General features: G+C 49.9%; 1 protein-coding gene across 10 annotated transcripts in view; it reads left to right on the plus strand.

Moving 5' to 3' along the window:
* LOC122388245 (bromodomain-containing protein DDB_G0280777-like) overlaps positions 1-22859 on the plus strand; it is a 115228-nt gene extending 92369 nt beyond the window's left edge. For 5 of the 10 annotated variants that reach the window (XM_043379138.1, XM_043379132.1, XM_043379139.1 and 2 more), the window contains 2 exons: positions 11427-11570; positions 21600-22859. In XM_043379138.1, the coding sequence (XP_043235073.1) occupies positions 11427-11570; positions 21600-21764 (309 nt within the window). In that variant the 3' untranslated portion in view covers positions 21765-22859. Of the gene's footprint in view, positions 1-11423; positions 11571-21599 lie in introns of all 10 variants that reach the window. The other 5 variants (XM_043379133.1, XM_043379131.1, XM_043379134.1 and 2 more) reach the window with 1 other exon arrangement.
* The last annotated feature ends 3200 nt before the right edge of the window (positions 22860-26059 follow it).

Raw genomic sequence — 26059 nt, forward strand, 5'->3', positions numbered from 1 at the left:
TTGGTCAAATGTTATTTTCGCTGACCTGTTGATTATTCGTATGTTAGCAGCAAGGCTGAGTGACATTCTCAGAAGGTGCATTGATGCGTGCATTCTGCGTTTAATTGGCATTAGAGGCCTGATAATGCGCTTAGGATACACCAGGAATGCGTCTTGGAGAGACTGCAGGCTGGCTCAGCTCCTCGCAGACTAAGGCGAAGGGAAAAGTTGAGGGAAGATCCTCTGAGCAGGCCAAAGCCATCAGAGTATTGGATCCATTCGTAAGCAACGCTCATCTCCCATACGTCATCCGTGGCCGAAAAAGTGGTGTAGGTGGTAAACTTTGCTAACTGCTGACGTTGGCCACTTTCACCATTCTAAAAGTTTGTAATGTCAGGCAAAAAATCTGCTAGAAAATGTGATGTTATAAGGTGGATGGTAATGTTTGTGGAATTTCGTTACAAACAGTGGACAATGGATAAACTAAAGTGATGGTTTGACCCCAAGATAAAAGGACTTTTTTATTGCAGTGCATTTTGGACTTGGTGGCAATGACAAAGCCGGGCATGATATTCGTCGAAGTCTGATCAATTTCAATCAGAAGCTCATCAAACTTTTTCCCCTTCCGCTGCTGTTCAGCCATTCGGTCTTGACGTTTTGACGATGTTGGAAAGAGGCAATCTCCTTCATTTGACAGTTGTTGCAGGCCTATTTGAAGATGTTACAGCAGATGGGGTGGCTTTTTCAGACAGCTTTAGCCTCTGTTGCTGGATGCCTGTTAGATGGGCCTTACATGACGACGCCTTTCACAGATGTGTTTCCATTTGTGAAGCTATTCTCGCTCTATAAGGATGTAAAGCCAGGCTCCTGTTTTTTTTTTTCATGTTGGATCTTATCTCGCGCCTCATTCGTCTCGGCCGGCTGTCGTCTTATCACGGAGGGCGGCACGTTTCCTCGCCCCCGAGTTCCGACGGACAGACCTAACTATCACCTCCCGGACTGCCGTGAGACGACAGAGCTACCCGCGGGGGCGGAGCGGCTGACGGCAGTGACACCTCCCCGGCCCCGCGGCGGCATTGCGCCAATTTCGCCGCAATGGTCCCCCAGCGCCATAGATTGGGGATCCGCCGCCCGTCTGGCCACGGCGCCGGTCATTGGGTGGGACGTGGGCCGCTCTCTGGCAATGAAGCAGCGACGCCCCTCTCGGAAATGCGATCGTGCATAGCAATGACGGGCTCTGTGAAATGAGGCCACGGAGGGAGGGGAGGGACCGAGGAAGCTAGGGGTGGTGGAGGGGGGGGGGGTCGCCAGCCGGGACCCCGCCACGCGTGGTTTTTGTGTGCTGTTCGGGATCCGGTGGCCTGGCTGCGTGGACCCTGCGTGGCGCGCCATCTGGCTGGAACGACGATCTGTTTTTCTGCGCCACGGCACCCCGTCCAATGTAATATTGGTCTGGGCCGGCCGCCGGCCAGAATGCTGATGCATCGAAATGCAACAGTCGACAGCGGTGGAGGATGTATTGTAGCGAAATTGGACCGCAGCGCTGACAAAACGAATCGGGAAATGAGCTTAATTCCGCTGAACCGCGGTCACGCCCCAGTGAGTATTAGCCGAAACTCATTCCTCTAATTCGTTTTGTAGAACGTCTTTCATTGCATTATTTGTTGCCAGTAGCTTACTTTTATGTTCCCTTACACAATTCGACCACATTTGGCTAATTAGCTTACGATGCCTTTCGCTTCTTCTGCCTGCCTCCGTCTATCTAACTCTCTTCCTCTCTTGGCGTTTTCCCTCGTTCTCGAGTTCACTGTTTTCCTACCACTGCCTGCTTCTCTTTTGATTCTCAACTTTGCTTATTTCGTTCCCACTCTTTGTTGTAGCCACAGCCACCGCTGCCTTCAGCCCTTTTCTCAGCCCTGCCCGCCTCCCCGCAATCTCCAACCTTACCGTCAGCCCTCGCCAAGTGACTGTCCTCGGCTGTGACGGGGCAGTGAGGCGGACGACGATATCTTGAATGGGCCTGGTGCGAACTGCGAGCTGTCGTCCGCCGAATCGACACCGACGCGAGGCGGTGCAGCTGATTGAAGCCGGTCTGATGCCTCGAAAGGCCGGCGGAGGGCCAGAGATGGAAGATGGAATGCAGAGTGGCTGGATGTGGCTGGCTGACTGGCTTCCTCAGCGCTGGTGGGTTGGCTGTTTGGTTGTCTGGCAAACCAACTGGCTGCTCGAATGACTGGGCATATGGGTAACTGGCATATCCGTCCCTTCACACCACCGGGCATACACAGTTGCTGCACAAACGGGCTCCACTTTATTTCAGCATGCTTTGCTGTTTTTTTTCCTCTGATCGCCGGACGTAGCTGAGGTAGTGTTTAACCGTCTGGCTGGTGTCTGTGGTCTGTCTGTGCCTTCGTCCTGATTCGGAGTCCGCCAGGCATGGGCGCGTCGGAGGTCTGGATGGGGTGCTGGAGGGTGGATTACGGTGGCGCCATGATTCGCCAGAAATGACAGCACGCCACGCGGAACACGTGGAAGGAGAATGATGCAACCGGGCAAAGATTGTTACCTTGTAGGTGGCACCATGATGAAACTCAAGGATGGCCTACATGCTGCATGATAGAAGTGCACACATAAGGAGCTTTATGTTGCTCTAGGAATCATCCTGTCCATGACAAGGTGCTTCACAACAGGACTAAGTACTTCAATGGATGGTAAGCCCATTCCGAGAATGTGACGTCTATTGATCCTAACACCACAGGCGCGTACTTGGAAGCCTTGAAGATCCACCCAACGTTGATGGTTCAAAAATCTCGCTTTTGCTAAATGTTTCAACAATGTATGCTGACATTTTTCATGTTTTTATTTCAAGCGTCATTTTTCATGGAAAAAGAAAATATTACAGGTCAAACTAAATAGATTATATACTATTTCGAGCTTAATTTCATTTGTCTTCTACTGTTTTGGACCGGTGACGGCCGTTACCGACCTAGCAACTGTTGCCGGGAGCCCTGACCGGACTGCAGAGGCGGCTGGGTCCGTCTGATCACCGAATTGTAGTCTGCTGTGGTGTTTGGACCCCGTCCCTGGCAAGGACTGGTCCCCAGAGAACGTCACCGGTCTCCGGGATCAGACATTTCTGTAAATAACACCGGTCTGGGGCCAATCCACACAGCTTCAGAGCGGACTAATCGTTCGCACTTTTCTATTTCAATTATATTTGTTTGTTTTCGTCCCATCGTGTCGCATCTTCAGGAGATGGAATGCGATTGATGACATCCTCCTCTACTAATGTTAGATCCGCTCCTAATCTTATTCTCCTAACGTTCACCGATCACCAGTGGTGCCCGGCCCGTCACCCTGCCTAATCCGAGGCGTCAGACTACAAACACAAACAGCTGAGGGACGCCTGTCGGGCTGTCGGCGGGCCGTGAGCGGCGCTCATCATCTGCTGATGTGTTTGTTTGTCCCGGCCTGCGAACCCACAGGCCGGGGTGACGGCCAATTCGCCGTCAGCCGCCCGGCAATACCGTTAGGAGGAGATGAGCCGCGCCGCTTGGATGGAATGCATCGTCCGCGAAGTAGTGGATGGAAAGGGATGGGTTGGATGAAAATTGAACGCTGCGAGGAGGGGTGTGGGTGTTTGTTGGAAGTTGTTGTTGTGCACCGTGCTTAGAGCCTTGGAAAGATCCGTGTAGAAATGTGTTTGATTTTCGATGTCATCAGCGATCGTGGCGACTTTGCAGAAACATCAACCTAATCGAAATGTAGAATTGTCATGGCATCAGTGTACACTTCGCCTCGGTGCACATTATTTGACATTGCATTTGCAATTGTGAACCCTGTCACCCTTCGTACGACCATCATCGTGCTCACCTGTACAATGAGCTCGCCAGAGACCAGGGTCGATTCGCCTGCGGTAGGGTGATCGGCCGTCATCAGTCAGCTGATACACCTAACAGCTGCTCAGCTGACTGAGATCAGCTCCGCCCCTGCTGAGCCCAGCGCTGCCCCTGCTGAGCTCAGCACCGGCAATGCTGACTCGCCAGTCCAAATCATGCAACGACTGGGGAAGGCGACAGTGAAAGACGGCTGCCGTCCAATCTCATACAGGGAGAAAACATGACGAGTGTCTGGCTCTGTCTCTACCAAGATCCGGATGCAATTAGGGGAACGTGATATGCGTTTTGGGACTATCGCGTGGTGGCTGGAAGCAGCCCTCGTGAACGTGGATCGTGACATTGATTTCGGTGCACCACTGAGGCGTGGGTCGGGATGGGTAATGGGTGGCTGTCCTGTCAGAAAATGTGGCCCGGAAAGACGTACGGCCAATTTTGAGCGGCGACCTAGTCGATCCTCAGACGACCGTTATTGGATTCGGTTCAGAAGACCGATGAGCTGTGTGTCGTGCGTGCACGAGCGATTTCGTGACCCAGATAGCCTTAGAATTTTCCACACAGTGGGTTGTTTTAGTTGTCCTGAACAACTGCCTCCGAATTTACATAAAGCAATCAGCGCGACTGATTTTGTTAGCAGAGCTGCGAGCGCTTTGCGAGGGAGGTGTGCCGATGGCTGTTCGAGTTTCGATCTACACTGAACTCGCGTGAGGACGGGCTAAATGGAGGCGCTTCACGAAAGGGACCTTTGTCTCACTGCAGACAATGTCCGATGCCTCCGAAAGTTTGTGATGTCGTGTGGGGGTTATTGGTCGGTATATAATCCTAGCACTAGTCCTGGCGCTGCGGCTCGGCGCACATGTTCGAATGCATCAGCTACACTCCTCTCCTCTGTGTAATATGACACTCCTTTGGCCACGATTCCCCTCGTGTTGACTTGTTTTCTGACTCACGTCGCCCTACACCCACTACACACTGTGCGTTCTTGGCTTGTGAGCCGACACCGCTGAACGACGCGTGTCGACAGGTGCGTGTTTATTTATCACGCAGTGTAGCCCCTCGTCTGTGGCCCGCACCTCACCGTGGCTGTTTTGCCTCCGGCGATGGGTTTGTGTGAGCGGGACTGTTGTTCCGTGACCATCCGTGACCGGCAGAGCTGAACGTACCACGGGTCGGCCGTCACAGCGGTACTTTCTGCGGTCAGAGGTAGTGACACTAAGTGCTGTGTGTGCTCAGGCAATCAGTGAGACGTGCTCAGTGGACCTGATGTGCTAGTGAAGGCTGAAAGTAAGGCACAGTGGTAGCGATTCACTGCCAAGCCATGAGCTTGAACAGCTGAAAACTAGTGACGCAGGCTTCGAAATTGAAGTACGATATTTTAGATATTCTTTTTTTTTGCGGAAAAATTAATTCCATTGCATTGCCTACCACACATGAAGTGACAAGCTCATACTCGGGTTTTATGGGACAGAGCTTGAAATGAGGTGTAATGTGCATAGCTTCAGTCATCCCTCATTACATCTACACAGACGGTGCAAGCTCTGAACATGAAGACGGCGTCGTAACATGCAGTCGTAACATGCAATGTTACGACATCACGTTCCGGAGCACGTTGCGTTATTTCCTGATTCTTTCTGGGGATTCCGACCTACTTGATTTGACTGTTCGGTGGTTATGTAAGGACGCGTCCTTTGTATGCCTCATCGCGTCGTTCTGCCAGTTGGCTCTTCCCGATGGAGGACGATATCAATAAGAGAGTGGATGGGTTAGAACGGTGACAGAAGGGCGACCTTGACGAGGCGAGACGCGATGCCAGGAACGCGAGAACGAGTGGGTTGCTATGCGGACCACTCGCAGAGAGCGGTCGGGCCGAGGCCGAGGAGAGGGAGACAGGGGGTCTAGGGCGGGGGAGGATAACTTTACACCTGTTGGTTATCGATTGATGGCGCCCCATTATTGATGGTGCCCGGGCGGGGGCCGGAGGCGGGTCTGACGAGTCACACAGAGGAGCCGGCGAACCGGCAGCGAAGTGGCGGATGGAGGCGACGGAACGGAAACGGCAGAGGCGCGGAATGATGCCAGAACGGCGCTGGAGACGAGCCACTGCTGTCTGCCGAGATTGTCACCGGTTCCGACGGGCCGGAGCTGCATCCGGCTGCCGCGGCTGCAGTGTTAGACTGAAAAGGAGACTGATTCTCTCCCTCTTCCCTCTCCCACTCCCACGACCTCACCCCGGCAGTGACTCTGGCCGAAATGCCGTTAGCCGCTGCAGCGTCACTTTGTGTCGCTGTGGTCGCAGTCAATTAGCGTGATGGCCGTCGTGGATAGCCGTCGGTAGCATTGTCAGGCGTGCTTCCGTTCTGCCATATGCCTTGCGGCTCCTTCATATACCGTCAAAGGCACGCCCGGTAAACATGATGCATGAAAGCTTTTTGTGCGGCTGTGTTGATGTGGCGTTTTTCTGTCTGTCCATCAGCTGATGCAATTCCGTCCCTCGCTTCTCGTTTTCTCTCTTTCCGCCCTCTTCCGGATGCGGATTTTTTGTCTCTGGCCGGCGCGGCGGGCGGCCTCTCCATCGTTCTGGCTGGCCCAGCTCGAGTACAGTCGCTGGGATTGGGAGATTAGCCGGCGAACAAACGGGCCGTAGACGCGCCGGAGAGCTGCTGCCGCCCCGGGCGTGGAGCCGTTCCACGCAGGTCCTTTTGGAGACGGCGGACGGAGGCTGTGGCGACGGCAAAGAGGTGGTTTGATTGTATAATTCATATCTCCCTCCGCTTCTTCTACCACTGTAATGTCTACCATCATTTTTCTACCACTGCAACGTTTATCACAAATGCGACGACAGACAACAATGTGGCGACACTACGGTGGGGATAGGCAGATCCTTCCGTGGCTCGGGGTCCAGTCGCCTTTTGTGTCCGGGTCGGCCGAGTCGATTGCGCCTGGCACTGGTCTGTCCCAGTCCTGGAGGTCGATCCCGTGGCCTTGTGGCGCCCTCACTGAGAGACTGGCACCAGTCCAGGGCGGAGATGCTCCCCGCTCCTCTCAAGATGCCCGTTTTTAGCGCCGGGGTATCGATTTGAGCTGGAAGGGCCGTCGGGGAGTTTTATGACCAGTATTGATCCAGTTGTCAGTAGACGGACGGACGCGCCGGCCGTTCCGCCGCCTTGACCGGAAGCACGGCCAGCCGAGACCACGTGGAAATGTGACCATGGATGGGACGGAGATTGGATATCGGAGGACATTTGGAAGTGGACGTGGCCAGGCAAGGTCGAGCTGAGACGGTATGTGGCCGGTTTGGGCGGGTGTGAGCCGACCTCTGATAGTCGCTGCTAAATTCTCACCCCCCTTATAATGGCCTTGCTTACGCACAAATTTAGGCATTCCCTAGTGTTGCTTCGTGTGATGTCTTTCTTGCTTCCGTAGGTGTTCTTTCTCGTTGTGCTCTATCCACTTTGCTGTACGATGCCAGGATATCGCGCATTGTTACTGTGGGCTTTGCTGGACTCGATCGACTGATCCTCAGGATTCCACAGGCTTCTGTCAGACCACAGTGCTCTACCGTCAGGTGAAATAGGTTTGTTTGGACTATTCGAAATAGGAGCTGTTTGCTGATAAGGGCGGCATTCTGTTGTCCAGGTCATGGTTTGGAATGGAGCCACATACCAGTTCGGCCTGGATTGACATTGGTCTGTGTGTGCATAACTGAACTGGACTGAAGTGGTTTTCGAGACTATAGGCTGGCTGTACATAGATACCTGGCTAGAATTCAGCTAGACCAGTGTCAGGCAACATTACACTAGGCCTCTGCGGACTCGGCTGTGTACTACGACGGACGGGCCGAACATCGTCGACCGATTTGTTCGGTACGGTCCGGTGGTAATCGGACGCCTCGGCAGCATTCCAGCGCGGCGCGGCACGTGTTGTGTTCGGTTGATCCCCCAGTATTGATCACCAGAGCCGTGGAATGCAGCCGCCCACGACTGCTGCAAATGCCGACAGTGCGGTGGGAACGGCGCTTCACTAGCTGGCAGGGGCGAAGCTTCCTATACAGTTGGTGGGGCGGCTGCCCCACCAACTTTGTATTTTGCCCCACCAATGAGCGTTTTGCCCCACCAACTTTAGGTGATTTCTAAGACTCTGTTGCTTTGCAAATTAATCTTTTTCGCATCGAAGAGCTTTGAAATGTCTGTTTAATACAAAATAATATGTCTGTAATGATAGGAATTGATTCAGTGTGGCATTTCATTCAACTTTATAATCGGACATTGTGGGTTTGACGACTTTTTGCCCCACCAACTTCCCTGGAAAAGCTCCACCCATGCTAGCTGGGCTGCCGTGGTATTGCCGGTAGAGTCTGTGTGGGTTGATCGGTAACAGTTTGACTCTGTCTTCAATGCTGAGTGCCGTGACGTGACTGAAAAGAGATGCTTCTGATTTATTCCGCGCTTTTTCAAACTATGATCAATGGTCATGTCTTCAAAAAGAGGAATGATGACTACCTTGACTTGAACAGGCATGGCCTATTCTCACAACGGCATCCAACAGGAGCCTGTGAACTGAAGAATCGCCCGACTATGCGAAGACCCTAGAAGTCGAGCCCACTAGCGGAATGTATTACACTGCTAAATATGGGGAATGCCGTCAGCTGACTGATTTGGCTCGCTATTCGGAGAAACTATGAAGCCCTATGCCCGCGACTCGGAAAATGTTCCTGATATCTAAGAGAACAATGTCTGTAGCACTGCTTTTGGTGTAATTCATGGTCCGTGGAGGCTCTTTTGGTGGCCGTTGATCTAAAAGCCGTGGTCTTTTCCAGTTCAGAATAAATAACACATGTGCTGGCGTCCTGGGAAATAACAAGAGAGGGAACTGAAAGCCGGCACTGTATGCAGTATTCAAGACAAGACAACTGTTGTATACGTTATACAATCTACAGCAACGATAGTTTTTTTTTTTACTGTTGGTTATTTTCGCTATTGGGAGAGCTCCTGGACATGACTTGGAGGACCTCCTCAATAATACAGTTTGGAATTTGATGTGGATTTATTTAGCTTCATTGACAAATATATTTGAAAACTAATGACCTGGCTAGCTTATGTCGGCAAATATTTCAAGCGATTTGCAGGCATTTAATAATTTCATGGAATTCATGCTCCCATTTACATTATTGAGTGGTTCAAACTATAACTGTTCTCTGTTGGTGCTGGTTCCACTTTGTCTGGCTCGAGGAATATCAGCTCAATGTTGGATCAAGACGTTCTGGCGAAATGTTGTAAGGAATTAATTATTAGCTCTGCCGATGTTCGCCGAATGCCCGTCTTCTTGCCCATTTCGTTATCCAATCGTTCTAAGTTTTCGTTAGTAGATAAACTATGAAATGTGGATATGTTACTTACATTCATCATCGTAATCCATCTCAAACATTTTTGTCTTTTCATTTATGAAGTAATTTGGTCATCTACGTACGAACTATGACGGCTGATACAGCGCCTCCCATACCGCGCACTTGAACTTACCAACCGGCCGCTAGGTGCCACTAGTAGCAGACGCCTGTAGGTATGCTGTGCCGCATGGCTCGACGGCCGAAGCCGCTCACTAACGTGGGTACTAGAGTTGCAAAATTTCCCTACCGCACTGCCGGCATGCCGGTAATTTTTCACTACCGCAGGTTTTTTCGTGGTATTTGGCATATTCTGCCGGTAGCATGCCGGTATTTTTGATTTTGCACCAAAAAAAAAAAAAAATTATCAGCAAATGATTCAAACTTTGGACACTAAGAGGCTATTGAATTGTAATAACAGCAATCTTAGCCACTGCAAAATACATTTTGTGGTAGAAGTTCCATTGCTAAGGGTAATTGTACACATGAACCTCAGCATTTCACAGGTTTGGCTCTAATAAGAATTGTCAAGAATCTAGGTACTGTGGTCTATCAAAGGAAGAATACTCATTCATGTTGCAAAAGCACAACCAATTAGTAAGTCTAATGGTAGGTAATAGGTATAATGCAATAAAATAAATTAATGTTGATGGCAACATTCCCTAGGCAAAATGCAGAATCAAAACAACACAAAACACATTGTTTGGAAACTGGCCTTGAGTCCTGAGATGTGGTCTGAGATACTCTACAAAGAATTTGACACTGAAAATCCAGCTGAAAAGGCAGGTGTTAGGAAGCCCTGAGCCTAACTTCGGTCCCAAAATGAAATGAAAATGAATTAAACTGGCATTTTGTCTTATCTTTACAAGATAACGCAACATGCAGACCAAATGAATACAAAGTGGCGCAATATGATCAGCTGATCAAGCAACCAAGGATTGACTTTTAAGATCCTCTGTCCCCTAAAAAAAGGATGTAAGCTGATGACGTAATATTTATTCATATGCCCTTTTGGTTGAATTACTCAAGAGAAGTGGATTTTCTTGTAGTGAATAACACTCACAGTGTTGATTTTATTGGATTTTAATATCGTGTTGGATGATTTTTATCAAAAAAAAATCATTCACGAGGCAGTAGTTTGCAGTCCTAAAACTTTTTTTGCAGTGTTTTAATCAGCTGGTTAAAAACTGTGTTATGGCGCATATGTTTCGATCCTTTATAACCTTGTGTTTGTTCCTGCGTTTGAGAAGGGAGAGGATATTATATCGTTTTTATACATATTATTTGGTGACTTCTCAGGACAAGTGAGTTATTAACACATATTTTTACATGATTTGTATCTTACTCACGAGCCAGCAAGCCATGGCGGATAGGAAAAAGCAGATGTTGATCTCGCTTCCTCAGTTAGGAACATGGCTTAATCTGTAGTTTTTTTATATTGTGATTTATGACTAGCTATAGTTCATTTTAGGGTAATGTGGAAAATAAGAACGCTTGTGGTAAATGTGATTGTTGCTCACTGTGCAGTCTTCAGGAACACATTTCAGTAATTCAAGTTCTTTTTGACCTTGCTTTTTTGATGAATGTGTGTAGGCTTTTTGTAGGCAATACCTCTTTGATTCCAGGTGATATTTTAACAGCTGTAAACTGGAATTGAGTTTCAAAATTGTGGTATTTGTGGGGCTAACTCAGCCAAAATCAGGCTGCTGGAGTTTTGGTTGGACAATGGGTGGCTGCTGGGTGGGGCGGTAACTGAAATTGCCAAAATGTGGCATCTCATGTAGGGGTAAGCCAGAATCAAGAATGCAGGTTTTTAAGTATGCCGGTAATTTGGCGGTGTTTTTGCTTGGGGCGTGGTAGCATGCCGGTATCCCAGAAAATTTTTGTGGGGCGGGGCGGTGCCGGTAGCAGCCCATAGGGAAAACTTTGCAACTCTAGTGGGTACAGGTAGCACGCGGGGCTGCTGCTGACAAATATTTGAATAGGGCAACCATTGTAACCAATCTACAGGGAATTTTTATGTATCTTCTGCGTACTATTTACCTACTATGAATTTACTATGAATCAATCACGGGCATTGCTATACCTGTCATCTGCGCTATGTGTTGCTCCATCCCTCCGTCTTCAGTGCGTCATTTGCTGACCGCATCCCTTCGCCCCTGTTCCAGCAGAAGCCGGTGCTGAAGGTGACCACGGCCACGCAGACGGGCGAGGCGGTGGACGAGGTGTTGCGGAACAACGACTCGACGTTGATCCGCCTGCTAGTCACCGGGCAGGACCTCACCAACGGCTACAAACTCTGTCCGGACGGTCAGGTGAGAGAAGGGCTGCGGGGAGTGCAGGTCTTGGGGCATGGTCGTCAGTCAGACGTATGGTAGTGAGCAGCTCAGGTATGTGAGTGCTCGGCCATGTGCTGAATTCCCCGTCTATTGTACTGCTCAGAGTTCGACCTCTAAGTGTGGTTCTTGGCACGGAAGCTGGTGTAGGATAATGGTGCCGTAGCTCGTACGTCTGTCCACAGTCCGAGGTACTATGTGAGAGTGGTGATGAAAGCCACCGGTGATTTGGGACTCAGCAAATGTAACGAGCGACTGTGCACGGAATGATTCTTTATCCATGGATTCAATCTGTTGTCCAGGTTGTGTTTTATAAGGGAGCACCTTTCCGTGTCACCACGGCCAGTTTACTTTCATACCGACAGTTTGGTTTCGCTATTGGTAGATCACATGAAGCAAGTAGCCACTGTCCGCAGTTGCCATCATCGATCTACTCCCGGTTTCCTCCCGAGATTCAGTGGCTTCGTTTATTCAGAACTTATTCTTTGGAGCGCTCTTGCGAGGAACATTATGAATATTAGAGAAAATATATGAAAAAATGACCTCTCCTCGACATTTAAAATTATTTGAATAGCCAAATATTACTGTATTGATATTTCGACCAACAGGTCTTCTTCAGAATAAGACAGTGTACACAAGTGTACGAGAATACAAACGTATTCTCGTACACTTGTGTACACTGTCTTATTCTGAAGAAGACCTGTTGGTCGAAATATCAATACAGTAATATTTGGCTATTCAAATAATTTTAAATGTCGAGGAGAGGTCAATTTTTCATATATTTTCTCTCTCTAATAGGCTTCGATTATTAGTCGATCCGTTTCCTAGTCCTCTCCTCGTCACCCCGTTTCTCCTTCCTTTCTCCAGTCGTTCCGTGTTTCCGTCCGTCCCCGGTCACCCCGTTTCTGAGACCGATGGCGGGTCGATCGGCTCCTGTCGCCGCTGATGGGTTTCACTGGTCGTGATTGGGTTCGTCTGGGTGGAACAGAACTCTATCGATGGCGACGCGCCTTTTTCGGGGCCGTCCTGTCTGAGACGACGGTCAGGTCGGTTCACGGTCAGGGGTGCGGGTCCCCGATCAATGACCATGGGGACGCCGCGCGACCGCGGCCAGCGATCAAAGCCGGGCGGCGGGACGTGCCAACTGCCCCCTGATGGCCACTCTCCTACGGCGGCGGGTGGGGGTTTCGCTGATGGCCTGCGTATTAAAGACGCCCGCGCACCGCAGGGCTGCCGCGGCGTCATTTTTGACGGACCGAGTCAATCGCCGAAGATTGCCGTCGCTGGGAAATGTTCGGAAACTATGCGAGACGCGACGCCACCCAGCAGTGTGATCGAGCCGACTTAGCTTGATGGTCTGAGGCCCAAGTGAGCGATCAGACGGGATTTGTTGAGCGGTACTCTATCATCGTCCGAAGTTTGCCCGGCCGGACTCGGTGAGACTCCACAGCGCCCGCGGAAGTTTCTCGATGAGGTCTTCTGTACTGGAGTGTGTTTTCGCTGCTCCAATTGGGTGTGGCGTGGCGAGCCAAGTCGTCGTCGTCGTCTCTCATCGCCGCACGAGATGAAGTTGGATCGTAAGCCGGTAGTTTGACGATTCGCGCGGCTCGCACACAAGAGGAAGGCGTAAGGCTAGATGAGGTTGGTGGCTGTAAGATCCTAACATCGGCGGAGCCAGGAGATGAGCTGAAACGGAAATGCGCTTCTATAGAGAAAGGTAAGATGAATTTTGCAGGGAGACTTTATGGAAAACAGCCTACAACCGGAAGTTGAATGATGAAGCGCGCATTTGAATTCAGATTAACCTTCGCCCCAGTGGGGGGGGGGCATATGTTACCACCCTGTCGCGTTTTTTGCGTATAAATAAAAAACCGCGGCGCGTAGCGCCGCGCCGCTTGGGGTAGCTTTTGGTACATCAATTTTTGACAATGTGTGAAATTTTTGACCCCAGGTCATGTCAGGTCAGGTCACCAGGTCAAGTTAACTGACCAAGCCTAAAAAAAAGTTTGCAATCATGTCCAGCCTGCAGTGTTTGTCAGAAAGGTTTTAAACTTGGTGGATTGCATGATGTTATGGGCGCCTACAATTTGTATATCTCGGATTTTTTATATCCGTGACCTAAGGTCAGGTCAGTGGCGTGACCTTTCCATTACAAGTCAATGGAGAAAAATGAAAATGCCTCTAGATCCGTGTGTACGCATCGGAACAGTCCAAATATTTCAGAATCACAATGATTTAGTCCACTCGTGATGACCAAGGTGTCATTTTTGCTGATAGCCTCTAGACAGGTCATCCGAGGTCACTTGAGGCTACAAACAGTTTTTTGCCAATAACTCGCGATTGGAAAGAGATAGAACGCTGGGGATGGTCTCATTGTGTTTGTCTTGTTGAGACGCATCGACTGATATGCAGCATGACCTTTTCCGGTAAGGTCACCTTGATCAGGTCACCTTGACCTGAGGTCAAATTTTAAAGTTGACCTTTCAAGGTCAAATTATAGTTCATTCGACGCGTCTCGGCGAGGGGAACACGATTCTGGCAATAGAAATGCCGTGGCTTTTTGTAGTCGAAAGTTATTGTCGAAAAACACTTTTCGTAAAAACAGCTATTTTTGGAGTTTTTGCCCTCTGGAGGCTAAACCGTTGACCTGAGGTCAATATTGATAAAAAACCTTTTGAAAAGAAGAGTTCAAAAGCTATCTATTGCTCTTCCATGCGTTTTTCTAGCTACCATAGTTCCTGAGATAGCGGCATGTTTTCTGAAAAATATCATGACAATTGGCAAATTTTGACCTTTGATGACCTCTGGTGACCCCAATATTGCTCTAAGGTGAAAAATGACTGAGATACTTTCAAACGTACGCATTGAAAGCTATCGACTGCTTTTTACCGCGTCTTTCTAGCCCTCTTAGTTTTTGAGTTAGAGGTGGGTGGTAACATATGCCCCCCCCCCCCCCCACTAGGGCGAAGTTGGCTGAGACCGCCACTGGGGCGCGGGTTAATCGAATGTAGGTAAAATATATCTAATAAAGCTATGGCTGTGTACCTATTGGTAATCTTCTCTACACCTCAGGTGTAAACCCTACCAGTGTCAGTAGCTGAAACAGTGTCAGTTCGTCTCCCGCGCCAGGAAACGAAATAAGACAAAGCTGCTCTCAGAGAATGTCCCAATTTCCGCCACGCCGCCCTGTGCCGCCCTATTGTACCATTGTGTGTTACAGCGGCCCACGCACTGACCTCTCCGTGACCGGGGCCATTTCGGCGGCGGAGCGGCTGTTTTGAAGGCGGCACTAGTATTGATTACCGGTCATCGGGGCAGTAACTGTTCTGACAACGGCGCTAATGGCACATCAAACAGATCAAACCCGCCACCGGATCTGACAATGGCACTCGGTAGTGTCTTTCTTTCGATAGGTTTTCTTATAAGTTACCTTTTTTAAAGATGCCTTTTACATAACTCCGGCTGCTTCAGTCCATTTTCAATGGTTTTAAATCATTATCAATCTCAAAAAGCACAATAGATGCCCGTATTATTGCTACTTGAACCTCGCCCCTGAAGCCACTGAAGATACAGTCTACATTAGTATAAGTGGCGACCCGGCCATCACTTTGCCACGCCCTGCCTGCGCCAGCACAGCACCGCTATGCCTGTGGTACGATATGTTTTGTTGTGTTGTGGCGATAATTGGCTCTCTTGTGACATTGTTTGCGGCCTGGGGTGGCTGCTGGCTCCACACGACATTGCACTGTGCACTACATCGGACAACGACTAAAGGTCCCTCGAGTAGGGCGGTGTTTTGGACAGGGCGATGGAAGCTTTTGACCATGTTTTTCATAGCAAAAGTTTAGTCGCTATTAATTTTACCCCTAAGTTGTATCAACCGTTTTTGTGATTTGCTTTAAATGTTGGATTTTTCGCATCATCATTCCTTCCCATTTCCGGCCCCTGCGTAAACGTATTTCATCTATTATGTGCCCACCGTCGCGTTACACGAGTTGAAATGGCTCATATTTTCTCATCACTGCTAAATTTATCGTCACTTCCTTTTTTGCTGTTGTTCCAGCACTGCAACGAAACCCTTACCAAATAGAATGGCTGTTTCAATCATAATACAACCCGTTAAGACCAGTCATTGCGATCATTTTAAATAATGTTTGTGTACATATACCAGACGCGGCCTGGTCGGGGGATAGCGTCTGCCGGCGAAACGACCGCTTGTAAAAGTCTCTCCGTCTACCCGCGCATACTGGCTCGGTCACGCGTCGGCTGTCGCCCCGCCAGGCCGCGTGCGAACTAGGGAGAGGCGGCGAGAGGAAGCTTTTCGCCCAGGCGGCAGTCAACAGCTGGCGCAGTACCAAACAAACTGTTCTGCGGGGCCGAGGCGAGATATTGCCTCCGGAAGATTAGTGAACCGTGCGTGCGCCGCGGAAGAAAAGGGCGTAGGCGGGTTTGTTGGGGTCTGTGAATGTCGATGCTGTTGTTGAACCAGACTAAGTGTGGGTGCAAGCTTTCTCCGTGGTTGTAGTTGTATGGGGCTTTAACTTATATATTGGTGTGGAAGCTGATCAAGCTGTGTATCACCAATTTTGTAGGAACCGTCATTGGGTCAATCATTCTTCGATTTCTTTTTTGCCAGCTTATTGACGAAAACAATAGTAAACCGACGTTATAGGTGTTCCTAAATCAAGAACTATAGTCGTTTATTTAGGAATACCCATACGTCTGCGTAATGCGACTAGCAGTCAGTTTTAAACAAAGCGGTGCCACTTGCCAGCAAGATAGGGCGCTCAGAGACCCACAATTCTTCCGGAGGAAATAAATGCCTTCTGTTCAACGACACTATTGGGCCCTGAATCACCATTGGGCATCATTAATTTCAGATCGACCTGCCTGGTATTTCATGAATCCCACCCACACAAACGTCCCGCTGGAATACCTCTACAATTGTCCATTAGTAATGAAATGAACCAGCATGCAAGCCCGGCTCTGAAACCACTCAAATAATTTAGCTGATGATGAAATCCCCATGGTTGTCCAACTGCACAGTATACATCGATTATTTGTATCGACGGGCCGGGTCGGAATATAGGGTACTCGCTACTGGATCCGATGTCACGACCCAGCTCAGGCTCCGAATTTGAACAAATCGTCCTCAGGGCTCTCGTCGGGTCATCGTGGTGGCTCACTGCTAGTCCTACGGTCCCTGTGGGATGGTTCAGGGGCTTTGACCGCCCTCACTCCAGTCTCATGCCAAGAAGAGTGAAGCCATGAAGTCAACGCTACATCGGAGTTGATTATATCGACCCACGATACTGTTTCCTTATTTCCTTATTTTTTATTTATTTTATAGTTTCCTTATTTAATTTGTTCCTTGGACTTATTCGTATCAAACGTCGCACATCATAGCTCTCAATAATTCCAAGGAAGAGATTCGGGATCTTATTCCTTGAGAAGGTCAGCGTGAAATGAACTTACTGTGAGAGTGGGTCGAATCTGGCTGGTGTCGTTTGAGAGTAGTGTTGAGTCTAGCTGTCTCTCGCAGAACTGTAAAAAAGGGGCGAAAATAAGGAAACGAGGTGAGGTTGGGCGCGCGCGCTATACAGGCGACCCCCAGGCGCTCCTCAGTTTTTCGTATCGTTTGTGGAGAAATTTCGTGTACAGGCTGTGAAATTTGGCATCGGAGTGCTCGTAATCTCCTTCTGCATCTTTGTGGCCACTCTCCAGAACTGTAAGTCCAAGAATTATTCGCATATCTCTCTGTCAAGCCGTGGTCTGCGAGAGGGCAGCTAACGCCCGAAGTCATATTTAACGCCCGAAGTCATATTTGAAAACTACTTTCCGATGCTTGCCTACGACCAACCGACTCAAGTTTTGCGGTTTTCTTCACTGTATGTATTCGTGAAAACAGATCAACTCTACCTCTACTCAGTCGGAAGTTCTGCTCGATTTTCCCGGTACTACTCTACTAACACCAAGTATGACCGGGAACAGCTGCTGGCAGTCCGCAGACTGCTCAGCTGGGACGACGCGACTAGTGACGTCACCGAGAGGATCAGGGTCAGCCTACCCCCTCGTCTGTCTCACCTGATCCGCCGTACCAGAGCTCACGCACACCAATCAATCAGTGTCGTATGTGGGTCCGGCCGGCAGCACCGCGCGACGACCCGCGCACCAGAGGAGCCCAGTCACAGAACCCTCACCCAACCGGCCCGACTCACCATCTCGGAAACCCGCCGGCTCACAAAGACAGCAAACACCGGTCTTTTGATCGGCGTTTTGAACATTCAAAGCCTGAAGCCAAAACTACTAGAACTCACCGAAGAACTAAACCGTCACGATTTCGACGCCTGCCTCCTGGCCGAGACCTGGCTGCGCCCTTCTACTCCAAATCGACTTCTCGTGATTCCCGGCTACTCTCTCAGCCGAGTCGACCGACCAGACGGCAGCGGCTACGGCGGGGTCGCCGTACTGTCAAAAACGGATATGAAAACTGTGACCATCAAACCGAGCACATCCCCGCACCCCGGCAGTCTCCTGGAAACCCGGTGGATGTTGTTCAAGCTCGAACGAAATCGCCAGTTAATTGTTTGCTCTGTGTACCGGCCGCCCCGACAGACCGATGCCGCTCTGCGAGCTGACTTTTCGGACCTCGAGACGCAGTTACAGCGTGTATTAATTGATTTTCCCAAGATTCCATTTATGATCTGTGGCGATTTAAACTGTGATATGTTGAAGGAGGAGAGTTTTCGTGCGCGTGTACACCTCAGTGACTTTTTATCGAATTATTCTCTTGAGCAGCTTGTAACCGTTCCAACGTACACTTCCGGCTCGTTGCTAGACGTCTGTATGGTTAAAAATAGAGAGCTTGTGCGTGATTGCTCTGCATCCTTTTGCCACTTCAGCCCACACAAACTCCTTCGTGTGTCTATTAACGTTCCGAAACAACGCAAAAAATCCTACAGTTGTTCAATCCCGCTCGATCAACCGTATAGATGTCGATGCCCTGAACTCTGACCTGATGTTTGCCGATTGGGAGGGCGTGTTTAGTGCCACGAACGTAAGTGACCAGTGGGATGCTTTCCTGACCGAATTTCTGCCGATTTTTGACGATCACGCACCTATAAAGAATATTACCATCCGTAATCCTACAGCACCACCAGTTACCCCCGCCACACTTAAAATCATGGATCAACGTCGTACCGCGTTACAGCAGTTCGGTAGAAAGTCGGAGGTTTACAAAGACTTAAACCGAACTGTCCGGGCCGCAGTGCGACGAGACCGACGCGGCGAACTTCACAGAGAGATTAGTGGGCGGGGTCCCAACAAGGTGTGGAAAAGTATTAGGTCGGTTGTGGCTGGTAAGAAAGACGGACCTAGTGTTCAACCTGATGTATCGGCTGACGTTTTAAATTCTTTTTTCGTTTCTGTGGGTCCCCGCGTCGCTACAGAGATCCGTGACCAAAATCCAGTTGTTGAGCAAATTGGCCGTTTGCCGCGTGTCGTAACCGGTAGATTTAAGCCCAGACCTATCTCTCTCGGTGAACTCGGTCACACCGTTTTCAATATGCGCAATTCTGCCGCCTGTGCGTCTGATGGCGTCTGCATTCGCATGCTGAAAACTGCTTTCCCATCTATCGGTGACGTTATCCTTCACATCATTAACACTTGCATCTCAAGGTCCGATATCCCCTTTCATTGGAAACACTCTATAGTTCACCCCATCTTCAAGTCTGGAAACCCATCTGATCCCACTAATTTTCGACCTATCTCCTTAGTACCTGTCATTATGAAGGTGGTCGAGCGAGTCATTCACAAACAGCTCTATCGCTATCTCTCCCAAAACCATTTTCTGGCCAATACCCAGCACGGTTTCCGACCCCGGCACTCAACTGAGACAGCACTTCTGTCCGTCAGTGACCAAATCCTGGCCGCCACCGATAGGGGGGATGTCTCTATGCTATGCCTTATTGATTTAAGCAAATGTTTTGATGTCATCAACCATGAGTTATTGCTCGCTAAATTGGCAATGCACGGCATAGAGACATCCTGGTTCGCCGCTTATCTCCAGGGTCACACACAGAGTGTGTCATTGAAGGACGAGTCCGGTCGCCGGGTATTATCACAACCTCTCCCCAACTCTATGGGCGTCTTTCAAGGCTCGGCACTCGGTCCCTTACTCTTCACGGTATTTTCCAATGATCTATCACTTTATTCTGAGGATGCAGCAGTCTTCCAGTACGCTGATGATACTCAATTGTTGGTGAGTGGCCCTTTAAACGACCTTAGGGGACTCATCTCGCGCTTGGAAGCGTCACTGGCGTCTCTCGACCATTGGTTCAGTGCAAATGCTCTTAAAGTAAACACTGCTAAAACTCAGCTCATGGTTTTCGGCAGTCGGCAAAATTTGAGAAGCATACCTGCTTTCACCGTTTCTTTTCGCGACACCAAACTAGTGCCATGCAAGCAGGTGGGCAACCTGGGCGTTATCTTCGACGGCACCCTGTCCTGGGACGCGCATGTGTCCGAGCTCAGTCGCCGATGCACGGGTCTCCTAATTGGCCTCTCCCATGTCCGCCACTACCTCCCCGACGGTGTCACCAAGACACTAGTGGTGGCTCTCGTCATGTCACGGATCCAGTACTGTCTCTCCGTATTTGGTAATGGTAGCCAAAAGAACTTCGATCGCATTCAGAAAATTCTTAACTTTGCCGCTAGAGTCATTTTCGGTCGCCGTAAATTTGATCATGTCTCCCATCTCCGGGACCAACTCGGCTGGATGGCACCTAAAACAATGGCTGAATACCATACCCTTATCACGGCGCACAAGGCCATCCAGAGAGGTGAACCCGAGGAGATCGCGACCCTATTTTCCAAAAATTCCCAAACACGAGCAAGGTCTACTCGCCAAGACCACCTTTTCCACTTACCGCGACCCCGACTAGAGACCGGAAAACGTAGATTCGCCTACCGTGCCGCGGCGCTCCTAAATACTCTCCCCTTCGAGCTAACGCAGTTGCCTCCAGCCAGATTTGCCCGTGCTGTAAAAAAGGGGCTTAAGCCTAGCCAGAGTAGCCATAGTAGCTAGCCTCATGACTCTTGGACTATGAAAGGCAAACGAGTCTGTGTGTACATAGTTATGAACGCGGCTTCGTGCGGGTTACACCTAGTACCTATGTGCGTGTTCGGCGTTCGCGTTGTGTATTTCGTATCCGTAAGTGTGTGCGTTTTCTTGTGTAGGTACCTATTTCTTGTGTTATCTTCAACCAGCTCGGACTCGGAGTGTAATCGCCACGCCGATTGTGGATTGCTCTTGATGGTCAATACATACATACATACATACAACTGAACGAACAGTACCAAATCACTGCGTCGTCAGTAGTTATAGTCGTTGAACAAATAAATTTCATAGCTGCTTTATGCAGAGTCCAGCTACACGCTGCTAGCTACCATCCCAACAGCTGTCAGCTTCAAATTTGAATTCGGCAAATGTTGGTATACCTATTCAGACCTGTAGTGACGTGTAGTGGCTTTGGCCTAGGTAGCCGATGAAGTATCGATATAAAGGTGCAGGCATTTCCTTCACATTTACTTTTGCTACCAATCTAAATCAATTATTTGTTTTCATTGGATGGACTGGTTTGGCCAAAACAGATGAACCATATTCGCTAAAACAGCGCCGCTCATACCACGCGGATTTGAACTTACCGTCCCGGCCGCTAGGTGTCACTAGTAGTAGACGCCTGAAGGTATACTGTGCCGCATGGCTCGACGGCCATAGCCGCGCATTGATGATTGACGGCACCGTTGCATTGTTTGGAGCCTGAATGTGAATCTGTCGCCATTCAACGGTGCTGCTAATTTGACTGAGTCACTGTAATGTCCCATGAAAAAAAAGACTGAACCATCTGTCAAGTATGTGTATTAAGTGCACTCGGAAACTCGCATTGTATGCTAGGAGCTCGTCGCGAGTTGCTCCCCTACCTGACCGTGCTTCTGTTCTGCCGGCAGTGTCTGACGCCGGAGCGGCAGCCGGCGCCGCCGTCCCTGTTCGCCGGCCTGCCGGACCGGGGATCGTCCGTGCTGCTCTCTATGCTCTCCCACGACGACGAGCCGCAGCTCCCGGCCCTCTTCCCATCGGAGACGGCCGGCCGCCTGCTCGACGACCCGCTCTGACGCTAGGCGGCGCTAGGGGCGCGGCGGTAGTTGTAGGTGGCGCTAGTGTAGTCGTGTGCGAGTGCGGTAGCGCTGTAGCTGGGCCGGGCGGCGCGGCTGCGGTCAGTCCTGCACGGACTGTGGTCTGTGCAGAAGTACGGCCGAAGCTGGAACACCGCTGTTTTGACTCAGATCTGGCTGCCTGCGTGGTGGTCAACAGTATTGGTCAGGGCCTAGCCCTCGTGACGACTTTGAGCACCCCACTCCCGCCGTCATCTGCGTATATTTGGTGTCGCCACGTCTCCGATCGCACCCGCCGTCTCGTGCGTCTCACCACTCACAAATAGCCGAGAGTACGACCGCAATAATGTCCTGAACAAACGTAGGTACAAATGCCGCCGGGTGACGCCGAGAGTCCTCACTGTGCACTCCGAGATCCCCACGATACGATGAGCGTGCGAGCCTGTCCGCCCGCCTGCTGCCCAACCCATGTGACCCGCCGACAATCAAAACCCTTCTGTCTCTTCGTGTGTCCCCTGTATGTGTGAATAGGAGGCCCTCGGCTGCGTGTGCTGCACGGCCTGGCGCTCTGGCTCCCCATTTGTTCCCGTTGGGCGCTGTCAGTCAGTGGTCGCCCAGTGCACCCCTCCCCCTCCCGCTCTGTTCGTCCCGCGTGCAGGGCAGCCGCCACCCGTCAGTGTTCGCTCTGGGGTCGGGTGATAGGGTACTGGACTGCCTGGGGGAGGGAAAGTGGCAGGGCTGTTCGTTCAGGTTCAGGAAAAGTGTCTGTGAGACGTTGTTGTTGGTGCCGAGAGCGGAGCGTTGTGCCGTTATGCTGCCTGGTGTGCTATGTAGTCGCGATTGTGGCGTCATCTAGGTGGATTCGAGTTGCGTGTGCTGCCACCTATCAGGTTGGCCGCTGTACTGAGCCGGGCCGACCGCGGCACACCGGATCGGGTGGGAGGTGCTGCCGCCTAGCGGTGATGGGCTGGATCAGTTTGCGTGTTGATTCAGTCGCCTCACTGCTTATGACAATATTGCATCATTGAATGAGGGTAAAACCCGCCCACCTTGATCATTTTTGCAATAACTAAAAATAAAACTATTGACGTCGACTTAAGTTTGTTTGTATGTTTTGGTTTTACGGTGGGCAGAGCAGATTGAATGCTCTGAATCACTCCGCTAAGTTATCATTGATCGACTTTCTCGAAACTGGGGTCATGCATTGCAGGTTCAATGTAAAACCCATCAACAGTGTGAAAGCAAAAATCCTCCCCCAGCCATGTTTTGCCTGGGTGACTAAAATACGTTTACCGTTATTTGGAAATCGAATCTGCTCTGGTCGTGATGTTTAGACGACTGATAAACCTCCGCTAGAAAATGAGCCTTATTCTGACAGTGATCGGATCTCCAAATCCATTGCACATCGGCATGCCTACCTTTGTATCTCTACACTTACTCATTTCCCCAATAGTGAAGAGCTGTTGAAAAACTGCGTTTGAATGCAACGATGTCATCACCCAATTATCTTAACTAGTTTATCACCTTTATATAATTTAGCTACAAGTGAACATTTTAGCAGTCATAGTCGTGAAAGTAAAAGGCGTGAACGGCGACAATCAGACTTAGAGCTTACGGGCTGAGATACGGAGGCATTCAGGGCAGTTTGACGAGAAAAAAAAAAACAAGTTACATATCTGGCAGCTCTTTCACATGAACTATTAATCTGACCATTCGGAAATAACTCACTGACAATTGTCAGCTGACACTTCCACTGTCACAGGCCTGTCAGATACACTGTCACGTCACAGAACAGGCTGGGCCAGACTGTCACAATCTATCCATCGGGCCAGTGTGGCAATAAAGCGAATAGCCGCCGCCTTATTTGCTCAATCGAGCGGCTCCGGTGCAGTGTCATAATGAAAATTGCCCCGCCTTATCGGTACGGCGCCGAATGCAGCGCTGGCCGTACCTTTCTGACGATGGAGGTGGGGTCGGATCTGCCCATCTCGACTCGGATGAAAGTGGCCCTGGGGCCTGGGCTGGCATGGTGCGATGGTGGGAAGACGGGAAAGTGGCACACTCCCTTCCTTATCATTTGTCCTTTGCCTCTCTTCACGACCGGGAGGGGAGGGGCCGCCTTCAAATAATTTGGTTTAAGCTGTGTGTAGGCATAAAGGTGCCTGCATTTCTTTTTTCTTTTTTTCTTTTTGACCTCCCACCCACCCAACCTAAAATCGTGGGGGAGCGACTGGTCTCTCCTTGGCAATGTCCCTTTCCTTCTTTTTCCTCTCCCCCTCTTCCATTCCCCGTCTTCCCCATGCTCTGTTCGCCTGTCCCTCCCTCTCTCCTTCCCTCTCTCTCTCTCTCTCTCTCTCTCTCTCTCTTCTCTCTCTCTCTCTCTCTCTCTCTCTCTCTCTCTCTCTCTCTCTCTCTCTCTCTCTCTCTCTCTCTCTCTCTCTCTCTCTCTCTCTCTCTCTCTCTCTCTCTCTCTCTCTCTCTCTCTCTCCGATTGAAATGCCTCTTCCTCCATCCTCCATCCACATCACTGGCGCCAGTCGAGTCGACTCTCCATCAAATATTGCTCGAGTGTGCTTACCGCTCCGCATACGGCAATGCAATGGAGTCACCGACGCAATTCTAACAAAGCTCCCGTCCCAGAGGGCTACCAGTTGCATCCAATTAGCTTTGATTTAATTTTCTATTACTGACGCCGGCCTACGCTGCGCTCCCGTGGGAAAGCTGCACGGCTTCAAAGGGAGCCCGCGGGCTGCCGTCCGTCGTCCAAAACAAGATGGCAGGCGGAGAGTCGCGGCGCTGCTGCCGATTCTGCGCCATATTGCAGGCTGCCGGGGCCGGGAGCGTATCCCCGCCGGGTGCCCGGAGCTAATCAGGGAGCCGCCGGAGCCGGAGGGAAGGGGAGGAGTCCCCCGGAGCCGGAGGGAAGGGGAGGAGTCCCCCGGAGCCGGACTGCGGAGAGCTGAGAGCCGAGCGGTGGGGTCAGATTGGAGAATGGATTACCGGAGAGCCGGGCACTGATGTTAATATTGTCGTTGCGGATTTTGCGATGACGTGAACGGTTTCGAAAAGCGTTTCGCAAACAATAATCATTTGCAATTTTGTTTACCAATACATTAATTAAGCAGATGAACTTGACTTTTGTTTGTTTGAAAGCAACATTGTCATTTAAGTTCTTACGAATACCTCCAGTAATTAAATATCAGCATCAATACTGGCATGGATGATTCAGGCTGGTCTCGCTTGTAGAACGGATTTATGTCATTTTAAATTTAAATTTAATTAAGAAGACGTTGGACACTGAATTGCACTGGACTGATTTAGATGGACTGAAACACGCGGATCACCCAGCAGTGTGTCTGAAACAGTCATGCAATAACGTGATTAGCTGGCCTTGACCCGACCTCGTCAGGGGTCAAAGGCACAGGTCACAGACCAGTTGGCAGTAGACCAGCGATTGGAAACGTGCTGTGAGCTGGACATAAACAGTGGGCGCAAGCCTCGCATTTGGTGATGGTGCGTGATCGTAGAAAATATTGACAGTCGTGACGGTGGGTGATAATAGTGATGGGTAGTGATGGAAGTGAAGGTTAATTATGTTTTTTTTTGTTAATAAACTACAATGAAGGCGCATGATGGCAAATTACGGTGATGGTGTGCGATAACTAATGTCAGTGATGGCGCATATAGTGCATGGTGATAATTCAGTGATAGCACGTGATGGCATCATTCATGGTGCGTGATAATGCCATGATCATGACGATGCCTCCAATGACTGTGAAGATATTGCAGGAGTCAAGACGATTGTGATTGCTCCATGAGTTCATGGACTCAGCTGAGTTTGGACGCTGATTGCACCAGCCAGCGGTCTACGGCAAATACCTATGAATTATGATGGTTGAACTTCTAAGCAGGTAAGTTGCTTCTGATGAACTCAATTTGCTTCTGAGCCTAACCACTTTCCCTAATCAATGTGAGTTCATTGCAATCGTTATTAGTTACTTTGTGAACTGTCTAGAACTGGATGCAGCACTCATTTATTTATCTGACGTTATTTAGGTATGCTCAAAAGTTACAGGCATCACAAGCATCACAAGCATAAGAACGTTCTTTTCTATGTATGTAGAGAGAAACACGTTTTTGTGTCATCTACGTTATTCGATTTATCAGATGATTTGGAGCTTTTGGACCTATGTGAACACTGAACATGGCATGCATGTGCTAATACTGCCACGATAATACTACGTTATGAACATTATTAGACTGTGAAAAGGAGACATTATTCTTTCGGCAGCTTT

Source organism: Amphibalanus amphitrite, unplaced genomic scaffold, assembly GCF_019059575.1.
Source record: "Amphibalanus amphitrite isolate SeventyFive unplaced genomic scaffold, NRLGWU_Aamphi_draft 000314F_arrow, whole genome shotgun sequence".
Taxonomy (NCBI): Eukaryota; Metazoa; Arthropoda; class Thecostraca; order Balanomorpha; family Balanidae; genus Amphibalanus; species Amphibalanus amphitrite.